General features: G+C 62.1%; 2 protein-coding genes across 3 annotated transcripts in view; both read right to left on the reverse strand.

The window, feature by feature from the left end:
• Positions 1 to 130: 130 nt before the first annotated feature.
• On the reverse strand, positions 131 to 7,988 carry ISYNA1 (inositol-3-phosphate synthase 1). 2 transcript variants are annotated; one of them, XM_070246661.1, is made up of 12 exons: positions 6,160 to 7,988; positions 5,785 to 5,904; positions 2,975 to 3,103; positions 2,667 to 2,828; positions 2,193 to 2,325; positions 1,907 to 2,100; positions 1,632 to 1,781; positions 1,335 to 1,550; positions 1,057 to 1,221; positions 855 to 968; positions 564 to 781; positions 131 to 430 (listed from the first exon to the last, which is right to left on the reverse strand). In XM_070246661.1, the coding sequence occupies exons 3-12, from the start codon at positions 3,092 to 3,094 to the stop codon at positions 229 to 231; spliced, it is 1,674 nt and encodes a 557-aa protein (XP_070102762.1). In that variant the 5' UTR covers positions 3,095 to 3,103; positions 5,785 to 5,904; positions 6,160 to 7,988; the 3' UTR covers positions 131 to 228. The 2 variants fall into 2 exon arrangements, with proteins under 2 accessions (XP_070102762.1, XP_070102761.1); XM_070246660.1 differs by lacking the exons at positions 5,785 to 5,904; positions 6,160 to 7,988 and adding an exon at positions 3,210 to 3,334.
• The window catches only part of ELL (elongation factor for RNA polymerase II), a 72,211-nt gene continuing 64,336 nt past the window's right edge, over positions 6,423 to 14,297 (reverse strand). The window contains exons 8-12 of the mRNA XM_023625493.2: positions 13,581 to 14,055; positions 10,852 to 10,918; positions 10,485 to 10,656; positions 9,320 to 9,364; positions 6,423 to 8,620 (exon numbers count right to left, since the gene is read on the reverse strand). Of these exons, the coding sequence (XP_023481261.1) occupies positions 8,504 to 8,620; positions 9,320 to 9,364; positions 10,485 to 10,656; positions 10,852 to 10,918; positions 13,581 to 14,055 (876 nt within the window). The 3' untranslated portion in view covers positions 6,423 to 8,503. The remainder of the gene's footprint in view (positions 8,621 to 9,319; positions 9,365 to 10,484; positions 10,657 to 10,851; positions 10,919 to 13,580; positions 14,056 to 14,297) is intronic.

The raw sequence follows: 14,297 nt of genomic DNA on the forward strand, positions 1-14,297 counted from the left end.
TGGGAAGGTCCCTAAAGGTTGGGACAAGTTTTGAAGGGTAGGTAGGAATCTAACCAGGTGAAACAGGCAGCTAGGGCTGAGGTGGGGGGGGTGGTTAGATCGCAGGCACCAAGAACCCGGAGGCGCTACAGACGGTGCACTGGCTTTATTGTTTCGGGCTGGGCCTGGGAGGTTCGGGTCCTGAAGCGCAAGGGGGCAGGAGTCATGGGGGAGGTGTGTGGCTAGGGCTCAGGTGGTGAGCATCTGGGGTGCCTCGGCCTTTGTATGACCATTGGCATCACCGACACAGCCGTTGGGGGCAGTCGGGGCTGACCCCTTCTTGCAAGGCCCAGCATAGGCAGGGGCCACAGGCTGGCCTTGCCTGAGGCAGGGGCGCTCCATCTTGTGCTCCAGAAGCATGTGGTTCTGCGGCGGGAGCCCCACGCAGGCCCTGGGGAACGGGTTGGGGCTCAACAGTCAGACCCTGAGGCTCGTGCCCCTGCAGCCTCCAATCCCTAGGCCCAGTGCACAGCCCCTTGAGTGGACATCTGGGCCACGGTGGGGACCCCAGGGCCGGGGCGCACCTTAGGATGTTCTCGATGCAGCTGCGCTGGCGGAAGAGTGCATTGACCACGGGGCTGCCTGGTGGCACCAGCGGTGCCTTGAAGAGAAAGCTGAGCAGCGACAGCACTGGGTGGAAGCTCTGTGGCTCCGGGTCAGCGTCGGTGCAGAAGCTCACACGCTGGCACAGTTCTGTCAGCAGTACCAGATCCAGCATGATGGGTGCAGCCAGGAGAGAGTCCTGCAGGGCCAGTGGGTCAGGAGGGAGGTGGGGCTGGAGGGCAGCCCCACTCTGCCCTGGGCGAGCCCCATACCTCACATGTGTTATGCAGCACCAGCGTGTTGGTGCCGCCCATCATGAGCTCCGATGTGTACTCATCCAGTGCACGCTTGCTGTCGCCCACATAGGGCACGTACTTGATGACCACCTGGGAGGCAGCAGGAGGTCACAGGGGTCCCTGTCCGCCTCTGCCGGGAGCCCCGCCCACCCCCCCATCCCGCCCGTGCCCCACGCACGCAGTGGTTGGGCTCCTCGCCGGGTGCGTAGAGCACTGGGTTGCTCTGCACCATGTCATCCACCACACTGCTCTTGGACACCTCCTTGGAGCGGAACTGGGGCGGTGCTGACAGGTTTTGCCCATCATTGTTGCCTAGGTGGTTGTAGCTCACGATGGACATGGTCTGCAGGAACAGGGGCCTGACTGGCACTGCAGGCCTTGCAACACACAAGTCTGGTGGTGCTTGGGATCCAGACCCGCCCCTTCCCGAGTCACACATCCCCTAGTCCCACACACCTTCAGGCCGGAGCCGATAAGGAAGTCCACAAGCACGGACTTGACCTTGGTCTGGCCGGACTTGAAGTCGTCTCCGCCCACAAAGACGCGGCGCTGCCATGCGAGCTCAAGGGCACCAGGCACTAGTGTGTTCTGTGGGGACCCGTTGAGGAAGGCACAGCCTTCCAAGATGCTGGCCACGGCGAAGAGCGTGGAGGGCGACACCTCGAGGCCCACCTGTGGGTGCAGGTGGGCCATCAGCCCAGAGAGGTCCTTGGGGGCTAGCCCCAACCCTGTGCCACCCCTGGGCACACTCACCTCGATGGTGCGCAGCAGGTTCTCAGCGGTGTCATTGAGGCCCGGGACCACTTCGCAGAAGCGCTCCGTGTTTGCTGTCCACAACACAATGACTTTGTCCAGCCCAGCCTTGGACCGGAAGTCGCAGATGTCTCTGCGGATCTGCTCCAGCTGAGGGGATGGAGGAAGGGTGAGGTTGTACAGGTCCCCCACATAACAGGGGAGCAAATAGGAATTAACAGGTGGCAGGGAGGGGGACAAGTGGCAGGGGATAAGGGACTTGGGTGGGGCCACACCTGCTGCGCTCGCGTGCCTGGGATGAGGTTGTCGGCGCGCACACTCTGGTTAGCGGCGATGAACTCGGGGATGTAGATGGAGGGGCGTGGGCGTAAGGGCTCCATGTGTGGCCACAGTTGCTCCTGCAGCCCCCAGTCCAGCACCTGCGCGCGCCGCATCGCCTCGGCCAGATTCAGCGACGATATGTCCCAGCCTAGGGGGGACCCTCAAGCTAGGCCCAGCCGGGACCCTGGGCCCCTCCAGGCCCTACCTCCCGCCCCACCCTTGGCCCAGGGCACTGCCCACCGTCGAACACGAGGTCGTTGGGCGCCACCATGGGCAGCAGTGCGCTGAAAGGCACGAACACCTCCTGGCCCTCGGCGTCCAGGCCCAGGCTAACGGTGCTCGCCTGCGTCAGCGAGCCGTAGTAGTTGGCCTCCTGGGGGGCGGCAGGCGGGGCGGGGCGAGGGGTGGGCGTGGCGTAGGCCACCAGCCGGCCATGGCCCGCACGGCACCCTCAAGCTCCGCCCTACTTTGGGGCGCCTCAGCTCTGCGATCCAAGCCCGGGCGGAAGCCGCTCCCCCTCCAGACGTCCCTCCCCGGAGCCTGCGGATACCTTAGGCTCCGCCCCCGCGAGACCCCCCCAGGAGTCCGCCGGCAGCCAGGCACCGCCCCGCAGGAACCCCGCCCCCTGTGGCCTCCCTCCTCCACGGAGCCCCGCCCCTGGAGGCCCCTCCCCCTCCCGCACGGACTCCGGCGGAGCCCCGCCCGACCCCCCACCTTGCGGCCGGTGCGCGTGGGCCAGGACAGACGCAGTCGGTTGGCCAGCACGGCGGCGGTGAGCGTGGAGCCGTTGTTCCCGCCCCAGCCGACAAGCATGACCCCGAGCCGGGGCACCTGCCGGGCGGTCCGGAAGGTGAAGCGCGTGGACGTGGGGCGCACCTGGGGAAGGGCGGCGCAATGAGTCCCGGGTCCCAGGCCCTTTCTCCCTCACTGCAGGGTCGGGGTTGCAGACGTGGGGCAATCCCCAACCCCTCACGGCTCCCCAGTTCCCCCATCCCCACGGCCCCCCTCCGTCCCTCGCCCACCTTGAGGACACCGCCCTCGCGGCTGACGCCTGTCGTCCTGTACTCGTACTGTGCCTCGATGGCCTCGGGGCCGTAGACCACGTCCGGGCTCTCGACCACGAACTCGGCTGCGGCCTTCATCGCGGCGAGCTGGGGGCGCGGGGTTAGCAGGAGGTCAGCGGGGATGCGAGAGCCGGCCGGGCAGAAGCGACTTCGGTCCCCGAGGCCCCCGGACCCCGCCCGGGGCCGCACTCACCAGCGCGGAGCGGGCTCGGACGGCGGCGGACGGCGAGTGGTCCGGACGCGCGAACTCCAGAGAAAAGAGCCGCCGCCCCGCCCCCGCCCCGCCCCTCGTCCGCCGGCGCCGGGGGGCGGGGCACGCGGGGTGAAGGGCGCGCCGGCTAGGACTCGGGTTCGAGGCCCAGCAGCCCCAAATCACAGTGGGTATCTGGTCCCCGCCCCGCCAGTCTCGGCCAGGCCAACATGTGGGCCGCAGGCCACGGCCCGCACGGCGCGCCTTGATTCACTTCGCACCTCAGTCCTTTTATTCTCACCTTACAAAAGAGGACATTAAGGCTGCAAGTGAGCTACAGGCTGCAACCACAAGGCAGGAGGTGGAACTGGGCAGGGAGGCCGGGCCTACGGGGGCCCCTGGGGAAACTGAGGCAGAGGACTAAGCCAGGATTCGGACCGGAAAACAGACACTTCTCCAGCCCAGCCTGCTCCCCCTTCCTGAGCAGTAGTGCCAGGCACTCCCACCTCCAACAGGTTCACACAGAGGGGGTTTCCCCACCTGTATCAGGAGGGCCTGGCAAGGCCAGGATGGAGAGGGGACTGTTCGGTGAGGACGGGAAGGGGTGGGCAGGGCCGAGGCCGCCAGCTGGGGAGGAACTAGGCCGGCCCAGCACGGCGCCCCCCTAGCGCCCAGTGATAAGGAGCGTGGGAACCCGGCGGGTGGGGCGGCTCCCCCAGGAACTTTCCAAAACAAGCGGCCTCCTCGGCTGGAAAGTTTCCATCACTGGAGCCGGCCCAAAAGGTGGACAGTTGGAAACGTTCATAGAAAACGTGCTCAGGGCCTGGCCTTGGGAGGCGGGGGCTCCAGCGTGGGGGAGTCCGAAGTGGACTGGGGCACCCCCAGCCAGAGGGAACGCAGAGGCAGGGCTGGGCAGTGCAGGCTGCCTGGAGGAGGTGGCTGCTGGAAGGTGTCTTGAGATATGAAGACATTTTCTATTAAGAGTAGCAAGAGCTGCCCAGGCGAAAACCCGGGCAAGTGGGTTCAGGGGCAGATGAAAAGGCAGCAACAGCAGAGGGAGGCAGGCAGTTTGGGGACCAGGGCAGACTCTCAGGACTATGGTATAATAAATATTCAGGTTTTGTCCCGTTCCTGGCTGGAGATTGAGTTTAGACACCAACAGCCAGTGATGGACTCAATCACACCTACCTAACAGCACCTCATCAACACTCCTGAACAGCAGGGGGGTGGTGAACACAGGGGGCCCGGTAAGGGCAGCACACCTGTAGAAGGCATGGAAGCCCCGCTCCGTTCCTCACAGCCTGCCCTCTGCGTCTCCTCCATTTGGCCGTTGAAGTGTTTTCCTGAGCACTGTGAGCCATTCCAGCTATTACCAAACGGAGGAACGAGTCATGGGAACCCCCCATATACAACTGGGTGGTCAGAAGTATGAGTGGGCAGAGACTTGTGGCTAGTGTCTGAAGTGGGGGGCAGTCATGTGGTACTGAGCCCCTTAACCTGTGAAGTCTGATGCGAGCACTGGGAATTGACATCCAGTTGGTGTCAGGGGACCGTGGAGGAAGCGTGCACCACCAGGCCACAAGTGATGTCACAGCAATGTGTGCAGAGATGAGAAAGGCCCCAAGACCCAGCGCTGGGAACTCCAGCATTCACAGGGCAGTCTGGGGGAGGTGCAGCAAGAGTGGGGGCAGGGGGGGGGCAGAGAGCGGGCCTAGGTGGGCTCCCTGGAGAGCAGTGCTGGGGGGCAGCTGGGAGGGACCTGGCCTCAGGTGGCTTCTATTCCTGACAGTTCGTTGGTGCTATAAAGGCAACTGTAGGGACGGCCTGGGTGTGTGACATGGGCTGAGTGTGCTGCTGGGACACCTGCCCCCACCAGACAACAAGCTCCTGAGGACAGGGCTGTCTTGATCACTGCTGAGTGCCCGTGCCCAGGTGGAGCCCGTTGCACAGGAGGCGCTGTGGGATCCAGGTGTTGACAGGATGACAATTGGAGATATTGTCCAGCAAGTGGAGCGGGTGGGCAGCCCCAAGCCCCTCGGCCATGGTACACTTCATGAGCATGGGAAGACCCTTCTGGGCCTCAGGAGGCTGGACACGTGGTGTCCTCTGCTCAGGAAGGACAATCAGGGAGCCACCTGTATCCACGGTGCACTGAAGGGGCGATGGCCACGGCACTGCCAGGTAGTGTGAGGGCTGCGGCTGAGGCTAATGGAGGACAGGGGAGGCGGGTGGGCAGGGCAAGGCTGAATCATGCAGGGTCCAAGGGAGGCAGGTTTTGGCCCTGGGCCCCAAGTGTGTGGACAAAGATGTTATCCCATGGAAACAGCAGAGCCAGGCCACCTCAGGAGCAGGGTCCACTGCTGGACCTCGCATCCTGCAGCCCTCAAATTCCTGGGCTGCCTCAGACCAAGGCCGCTAGCCAGTGCGGCTGCCAGGGAGGCTAAGGCCCACAGCCCCCGACCCCTGGACTCCTTCAATCCAGGTCTTACTCTTTGTCTGTTTTTCCTTCCTAAAATAAATGCCCACTCTCCCTGTGTCCCTAGAGGGCAGGACCTACCCCCTGCCTTTGGCTGCTCACCTGGAACACAGGGCAATGACGGCCATCCCTGCTGGTGTCTGGGCCTGAGGGGCTGCACCGGGCCTCAGTGCTGTAGCCTCATGAGGGACACAGGGGATACCCCAGTCCCTGCCTGTTGGCCTAGTTGGAATGAACAATGAATGACAGTGTGGTTACTCACCACTGTTTCCATCAGTCAGTCAAAGCCCATTTCCCCCTAAATAAGGGCACACCCCTCGCCTGTGGCCCCACTGCTGTGAGCTCCGGTGCTGTGGGAGGCTGGGGATGCCCCTGCTGGCTCAGCCCACCTTGTCCACACTGGGGTCCTGCCCCGCTCACACCCCCACCGAAGCTCCCCATTGCCTCCGCCTCCCCAGCCTCTCTGCCGTTTCCTACCTGTGATCACGGGGTCTGGCCTCCTGCCCTGTCACCTGCAGGGCCTGCCGCCACCTTGGTCAGGATAACCTCCACCTGCCAGCCTCGTTCCTGGGCAGCAGCTCTGGCAGGCTGTCCAGGACGTCTTCTCTGCCTTGTCCCAGCCCGTGCCCCACCCCTGCCCCACTCACTATGGTCACGTGGGGCCAAGTGGCCTCCTGACCCTGGCCCACCCCCCAAACTGTGACAGACACACACGCACCCAGGCAGCCTAGGCTGCTAGGTTCGGCTCAGTGACATTTATTATAGGTTGAAAAAAATCAGCATTCACCTGTTTAGTGTACAAAAAGGACACTAGGTCTTTTAAGAAAATATTAGGAAACTGAAGATGTGGATGCCTTTCAATTGGAACATTTTGGCAAAAGTGAAAAGTTCTTGTAAACACCAACTCCATGGCTCAAAATAGTTTTTCTCCACAGTACAATATTAAAAGGAAAAAAAAACACAGTATCAATAAGTTAGACCATATTTAATCAGCTAGAACTTTTGTCCATCAACCCCTAAAGCACAGAACTTTTCTTAGCTTCATAATTCCTTAAAAGGAGGAAAAAACAAGAAACAACAAGAAAACAACAACAAAAAGGAAATCAGCTGAGAGTCCCTTGAACTGGTTCCAGAGCAGAGGGCCTCCTCAGATGATCCCCACCGCGCCCGCACGGCTGGGCCAGAAGTCCCCATATGCAACCCAGTGTCCGCACCGCCCTTCCCTCACTCTCCAAACGAAAAACAAAATGACAGCTAGGGAAACATGAAGGGTCGTTTCCGGTGCTCCAGGCACCCCAGGGGGCCTGCAGAGAGAGACTTCAGGGTGAGGGGGCACTGTGCAGGTCCCCTCCACGAGGGCGCCTGCTCTTTGGGAAGCCATGAGGAGACCCCCACAGCTCTGCACAGATAACTCACTCCATGGGAGCGTTCCCGCTCTCCCTGCCTCACTACCGCTGGCAGCAGCGATGCCCCTGTGACCTCAGGGCTGCAGGCCGCAGCCACTGCACCCTCACTGGTGTTTTACTGAACATGGCCCTGAATGTGAACACACGCCTCAGCCTCCAACATGCCCTGGCAGGGCCCCTCTCTCTCACTCACACAGGCACGCACACACGCACGCATGGCCCCCTGACGCTTTGGGGGATAATAGACTAGGCACAGCGACTAAGCAGCAATTGGGGTGTCCACGGAACCCGTGACCCCCAGAACAGGAGGACCAGGTGCCTTTTCTGAGCTCACTTTCGGGGGGTGCCCCCAACCCCATCAACCCCCAGCCCCTCCCTGAGTGCAAACCCCGCAGTGGCTCTGCTAAGACAACCCCAGAACCCACAAGTGGACTGAGGGATGGAGCGAGGTCAATAGCATGGAGACCACACAGTCTCAACAGTGCGAAATGAAAAGCAGCAGCAAAGGGGAAAATTGAGAACGTCATAAACTAAAACCCGACAGCGCTGCTGCAGAGCGCAGGCTTGTAACACAGAAAAGCCCAGCGGCCCCGACAGCTGAGGGTCTGAAATAGCAGGGCAAGCCGGGAGCGCCTCGGGCTCCACTCTGGCCGGCTCCCAGCAGCTGCTCGGGGGCCAGCTGGGTTCTCCGAATAGACCTGGGAGCTGCCCCACCCAAGCCCGTAGCGCAGAGACCCCTCGGAGCAAGGGGGAGGAAGGAGAGGCAGGTGCTGCAGGGAAGGGCCTGTCCAGGCACCCAGCATGAGACCAGCAGGGGAGACGCGGCCCACCCACCACACACGGGTTCTCTCCTTGGAGCTCGCACCAACAACGCCGAACTTTCTGATGGCATCTGTAATACTGCAGAAAGGACACAGGGCGGCATCTAGACCCTAGTGTCCAGGGAGGGAGGCACAGGTTTAGAAAAAAGATGCTTTCTCTTTTGTATAAAAATAGACTCCAGTCTCATAAGCAGTAGCTAAAAGTGGCTGTCTTTGTATAAAACCAGAAAAGGCAGGCAGGCCGGCCTCCAAGTCTTCCGGCGAGAGGAAGCTGAAGCCCCTTGGGCTTCGGCCTGCAAGGAGGTGGGCTTCTTGGGGAGCCCATCCTGGGCGGGGGCTGCTCAGGAGGAGTGGGGGCCGAGACACCCCACCTGGATCTGTGACCTGTGAGCACCAGGTCTGCAGGGGCTCCCCTGAAAACCGGCGTTGCTGGCTCAGATGAACCTGTCTTCCTTGTGTTTATTTTTTTAAATAAATCTCTTTTTTCCCGTCTTTAGCTCCCCTGACCCCAGCTCCCCGCCATCCAGAAAGGTCAGCCCAGGGAGAAGAGCTGGCCTGGCCAGTGGAGCGGACCTCCTGCCCTGCGGTCTCGGGCTAGGGCCAGGCCTGCAGCTGCCGCTGGTCATACTCGGCGATGAGCCTCTTGATGTGGGCCAGCTTGCTGTGCAGGTACTCACAGCGGTGCTTCTCCTGGCTGTAGTTGGTGTTGGTCTGCAAGAGGGCGGCAGTGTGAGCACGTCTGAGTGTGGCCAGCGGTGGCTGGGAGCCCGGTGCCAACTCAAGCTGCCCTGTGTGGAGCCCCTGGCCCAACTGGCCACCTGGCTTTTGCTCCCCCTGCTTACAGGCACCCCAGCCCCACCCTGGGAAACACGGTCACAGCCAGGATGAGAGTCAGAAGTGAGATTAGTCATGAAACTTCTGCACCGGGCTGGGGACTCGCTGGCAGGGAACCACGCAGGCACACGGGGCACACATGTGGTAAACCCAGAGCTCGTGGCCTTCAGGAACAAGAGCTAAGATCATGGAACCACCTCACAGGAGACCCTCAGTGAGCCTGAGGCTGGGCGTTTCTGCCAGCGCAGGGCTGAAGACAGATGGGGCCAGGCTGGGGGCGGGGACCAGCTCCTCCCCTGCACCTCGGAAGGAGCTTTGCTGGAAAGGGCCTGGGGACTGCACCCACCAAGCAGGGGGAGAGTTGAGGGGTGCAGAGGTGCCCAGTTGGGGGCTGCACGCAAGCTCAGGGACAGGCTCAGCCCTCGGCTGTAAATGGGAGGGGCAGGGGGGCGCTGCTCTGCGGACCCAAGACCTCAGCCCACGAGGCCCTTCCTCCCTCCCTGCGCAGACTTTCTGGCACTGCTCGCCTTGCCGCAGCTGCTTCTCACCCCACCCCACAAGAGCAGGGAGACTCACCTTTTTGATTTTTCGATATTCCTGCAAAATCTGCCCACGAGTAGTCTGGAAAAAACAAAAGAGAAAGCAAACAATGCCCTCGCCTGCGAGAAACCTCAACTGAGTGGCCCCTTCTCCCTGATAACCTGTGACCTGCAGGATCACCATCTGCCTCGGGACAATGGCCTCTGGGGACAATGGCCTCAGGATGGCGTGAGGGAAGCTGACGAAGTACAGAGGAGGGGCCGGCTGGGGGGCATGAACAAGGCAGGAAGCAGAGGAGGAAGCTGGGCCAGGGGAGTGAGGGGCAGGGGCCCAGCTTCAGGGTCAAAGCACGAGGCCTGTGCAGTGGGAGGGCCCGGTGGAGCCTTGGGAGGAGGCAAAGAGCGGTGGGCCGGCCTCCTTCCCTGTCCACTGTTCCAGGCCAAGCACAGAGGCCCCCGACCACCTGGGGTGCAGGGGGAGGTGAGGGACATCCACACGGCTGCAAGGAGGGAGGACGAGGATGCCCTGGGAGCTTGTTCGGCTCAGAGGCTCAGAACACTCACCGTTCCTCCAACCGTGAGCCCTCCTCTGGAAAACAAAATGGCCTTTGCCATGAGAGAGAGACCCCGATACCCCGATTAATCAGGTAACCAGCTCTGAACAGTAGGACAAGGAGGAGGCTGGTGTCCCAGGGCTAGTGACCAAGGGTGGAGGCCCTCCCCCTGCAGTGAACCACACAGGACGGCTTGGGAAGCCTGTGTGCCCTCGGCCAGAGGATGAGGGACTCCTAGTACAGGCGGGGGACCACAGGGACCCTCCATCCCCTCCCACCTCCCACTGTGGCTGTGATGGCACTGATGGGCCGTGGGATGCAGTCTGGCCCTGCCTCTCCTGGCAGGGGGCCGAAGTGTCCCCTGTGATGTGGGTAGTGGCCTCGAGAGGACCCTAGATGTTCTCACAGGTGGGGACCCCTGTGCCTCGGCCCTGTGCTCCCTGAGCCACATGGGTCACCTCCCACCTGCAGAGTTAGTCACAACTGGCCTCATTGCTGCTGAGGTGGAGCCAGGCCTCAAGCCCGCAGAGCCCCCGGGACAGGCCTGAACCATGCTGGGGGAAGGAGCAGTCAGCAGGGCCCTCGGCCCAGAACACGACGGAGCAGGTGTGCGGGTGCCAGCAGCGCCCACCGCGGGCGGGGCTCTACCTCGTACTCCTCGGAGCCCTGGGACAGCTGCCGGAGCTGGGCGTCGAGCTGCGTGAAGCGCCGTGTGATCTGCTCGATGCGGGCGTGCAGGTCGCGGTACTCACTATACTCGGCATTGAAGTCATTCTTGTAGCTCTGGCGCTGCTCTGAGGAGGAGATGGTGGCGTATTTCCTGGGGAGAGAGGGGCCGGCGGGGCTCAGGGGGCCAAAGCAGAGGCCAGAGTGCCCAAAGCATGCGGCCGGCCCACCCAGGAAGCTGCCCCGACCTCGAATAGGCTGGGCGATTGGGGACACAAATGCACCTGGAGTCAGCTCTGCCTCTGCTAACCCACAGGTGGGAGGAGCAGCCGAAAAGGGAAGTACTCACAGCAGGTAGTCGGGGGTCTCTGAGGTGGATGTGGGGACGCTTGAGCTGCTGCAGGCCCCATTTAAACCTACAAAGAGCAAATGCGGATCTGCTGAGTCCACACCTCCTGCGTCCACCAGGCAGGATCTGAACAGGTTCACGCTCCCTCGTCTGAAGGACACAGAGGGATGGCAGAGGGGGAGGCTGTGTGGAGAGGGAGCCAGGCCACCCAGGGGGAGCCAGGACACCAAAGGTGTGAGCATGGGGCAAGTGCTGTCGAGCCACCTGGGGGCCCACCCGTGGGAGAGGTGGTAAGCGAGCATATGGTGGCGGGGGCATGTGTCCCTGAACCACAGCTGTGCAGAGCACAGGGTGCCCAGGTGGTGCTGTGGACACGTTTTCAGCCAGCAACTGAAAGGACAGGTTAATTGTGGGCCAAAGCCTGGGCAACTCATCCAGAGCTGGTCCCATCCAGAGCCTTTGCTGCCTCAGCTGACCTCGTGTAAAAGGTCACCAAGCAGAAAACAGGTGACCCCTGGCTGGCCAAGTCCCTCGGCTGCCCCACTCTCCAGCCTCACAGGACGAAGATGGATGGCCACCAGAGAAGGCCCCAGCTCCTGCCCGCACCTCTCACTGCTGATGGCGTCGAGGTCCCTGTGGGTTCCCGTCCCTGGTCTGAGCCCCACCAATTCTCCTTCTTCCCCCTGGATGCCAGGCCACAGGCTCCAAGGGGAAGCCCCAGAACAGAGCCAGGCTAGAGGCACCAAGGGCCACGCCCCAGCCATCTGACAGTGGAGCTGGAGGATGTCCCTAGCCTGCCCAAACTGCAATCTAGTTTTTATCCCCTCAGGACTTTATCCAGATGGCCTCTTCCCCCAACATAGAAGTGATGTCATCACTTGGTAGCACCTGTTGGGGTCAGAGGCAATCACGGGGCAGGGCTGGGACAACAGGGCCAGACTAGAGGACAGTGCCACGCAGAAGGGTGGGTTACAATGATGCCTGTCCCTCTGCTCCAGGGACATGTGATGACCTGGAGCCTTCTGCAGCAAGTAGGGGTGTGCAGAGAACAACGCCACTGTCACACAGAGGCAGGGGTTTCCTGCTCGTGTGCCTTCACCTGGGATCAGCGGGCCTGAGCTCAGCCTGGCACACCGCAGCCCCCACCTCGGAAGAAGCCGCAGCAGCAGGATGGGGGCCTCTAGGCAGGCACCAGGGAGCTTTGCGTCCACCCATTATCATCATTTGAGCTGCCTGAGACATGCTGCTTAAGACAGATCACGTGGTGCCAGGCGGAGCTTCTGGTGCCTCAACAGATGTCCTTTTTCTTTTCCTTGGGCCATCTACTCTCCGCTTTGCCTGATCCCAAACCTCACTTTCTCACCTTTGCCTGGGGATAAGCTGCCCAGGGCTGATGCACACTGGGCTTGATCCAAAGGCGTCTGAGCCCCAGGCCTGGGGCTGGTCTGGGCAGCACCCTCCTGGCCCCACCCTATCCCCCTGCCTTACAGTGTTCCTCCTTCCCAGGGCCCCGCCAGAAGCACACACATGACGTTTCACTTCTGCCCTATGGGACAGAACATGCTGCCCGGCTGAGCCTGCTCAGGGCCTGTCTCCCCAGGCAGGACTCAGATTAGAGGGGGCACTCAGGGAACCAGGCCTCCTTCTCCCCCTTGGCCTAGCCACAGACACTGGGAAGCCTGGTGGACAGTAGGGCTGAGAGGAACTGAGGACTGACCCGGTCGGCCACATTACACCAGGACCTGTCCTCAGCCAGAGCAGGGGCTGGCATGGCCTTTCTGCGGGGCAGTGGAGCAATTCATTACAAAGACTTAAGGAGCAGCTCCACCCTGATTCAGAAATGCCCCATGCTCAGGACCCTCCTGGGGAAAGAGCCTGAAAGCTGCACGAGGTGACACGGCCAAGCTGCCCAGGCCCCACGCCGCAGCCCAGGCCCCCACATGGCAGGCACAGCTGCGCCTCTGTTGCTTCATCATGCTAATTACGTTAAGCTAGAGCCACGAGAGACATTCAGCTCAGGTTCCCAGGGCTGTAAACTAGGGGTGGCCCAGGTTCTGGGGGTGATGACCCCCATCTCCACTACCAGTCTAGCCTGTCCATATGCCTCCCCAGCAGCCCTGGCCCCGCAAAGGTCTCCCCGTTCAGTGCACAGCCCCAGCCAGCCTGGTACCCCCCTCACTGTGGCTGCCATCTCAGGTCTCTTGACTTCCGCCTTCCCCACTCACTGTGTGACCTCGTTCCAGCTCTTACCACAGGCTGTTCTACAGACAGTCTCCCACCTCCTTGTGGCCCCCACCTTCCAAACCCTTTCTCCACTGGCTGAAAAGCTTATTCCTCTGCAGCCCCCACCCCACCCTACTCCCTTCTCAGTGTCTGGGTCCATCCTGCTGCCAGAGCTGCAGCCTGCACTCATTCCTCTCCCTGTGCGCTGTCCTCTCCTGTGAGCCTCAGCCCCATCAGGTTCCAAGCCCCCAGCGCCAGCCTGGCACACAGCAGGACTGCAGGAGGCTCCGGGGCCAAGATAGCCAGGGCATTCGCAGACAATCGGATGCAAGAACACAGGGTGCAAGGGGCCCAAATGCGCAGGGTGAGGCAAAGTTGGGGCTCATGGGGTGGTACAGCCCCCTCGTACCCTGGGGAGTCAGGGTGGGCATGGGGCCGGTGCTCCAGCTCCTAGCAGTGCCCGCCTGCAGAGCCTCCTGCCCCTGGGCCTGCCTCTCGGCACCTACCCGGGACATCTGGCGGGGCTCCAAGGGGGCCAGGCACATGGTCTGGCGGCTGGGCCTGGGGCCTGTCCTCAGCCGCCCTCTCCTTGTCTTTGTGCTTCTTGGACTTCTTCTTTGACTTGCTGCGCAAGGAGCCACTGTGGGGCCTGCTGGGCTGGGCACAGTCCATCAGCAGGGGCAGGCTGAGGCGCTCAGTTGGGGCCAGGGTGGCCACATCCCCATGCTCACAGTCCCGGCCACTGTGGCCCAGATCATTGCTGACATCAGCCAGGGGGTCATGGGCCCGAGGGGGCTCCAGCCGCGGGGGCAGGTGGGAGTCTGTGCTGGGCGGCAGGCCCGGGGTAGGCAGCAGGGGCTCACGGCTGTGGGGTGTGCTCAGCTTCCCATTGACTGCGGGCTGAATTCTCTGAGTGAAGTGCGATATCCTGGGTTTCTTGTTGGCCAGGGGGTCGATGAAATCAGGAGGCTGTGGCCGTTTCTGCGAGGAAGGGAGACAATTTCAGAGGGTAGCCTGTGCCCAGAGCTACTGATGTGCTCCAGAGAGCGGATGGGCAGCAAAAGGCCAGCCCTGAGCTGAGAGAGGCCAGGCAGCCCCAGGTCTTGAGGAAAGCAAGCGCCCGCATGCAAGGCCCGCTCGGGCCACATGGTGGCGCCCGGACACCAGCCAGGCAGGGGACTCCTGGAGCTCAGCTGGGCCCAAAGGTGACAGAGCAGAGGAAG

The sequence above is a fragment of the Equus caballus genome, chromosome 21 (assembly GCF_041296265.1).
Source record: "Equus caballus isolate H_3958 breed thoroughbred chromosome 21, TB-T2T, whole genome shotgun sequence".
NCBI lineage: Eukaryota > Metazoa > Chordata > Mammalia > Perissodactyla > Equidae > Equus > Equus caballus.

Coding starts and splice junctions, on each gene's coding strand:
- ISYNA1 (XM_070246661.1), bottom strand. CDS start 3,094: ATGAAGGCCGCAGCCGAGTTCGTGGTCGAGAGCCCGGACGTGGTCTAC. Junction 1,551..1,631: donor ACCTGCTGCGCACCATCGAG/GTGAGTGTGCCC, acceptor CTGCACCCACAG/GTGGGCCTCGAGGTGTCGCC. Junction 1,222..1,334: donor TTATCGGCTCCGGCCTGAAG/GTGTGTGGGACT, acceptor CTGTTCCTGCAG/ACCATGTCCATCGTGAGCTA.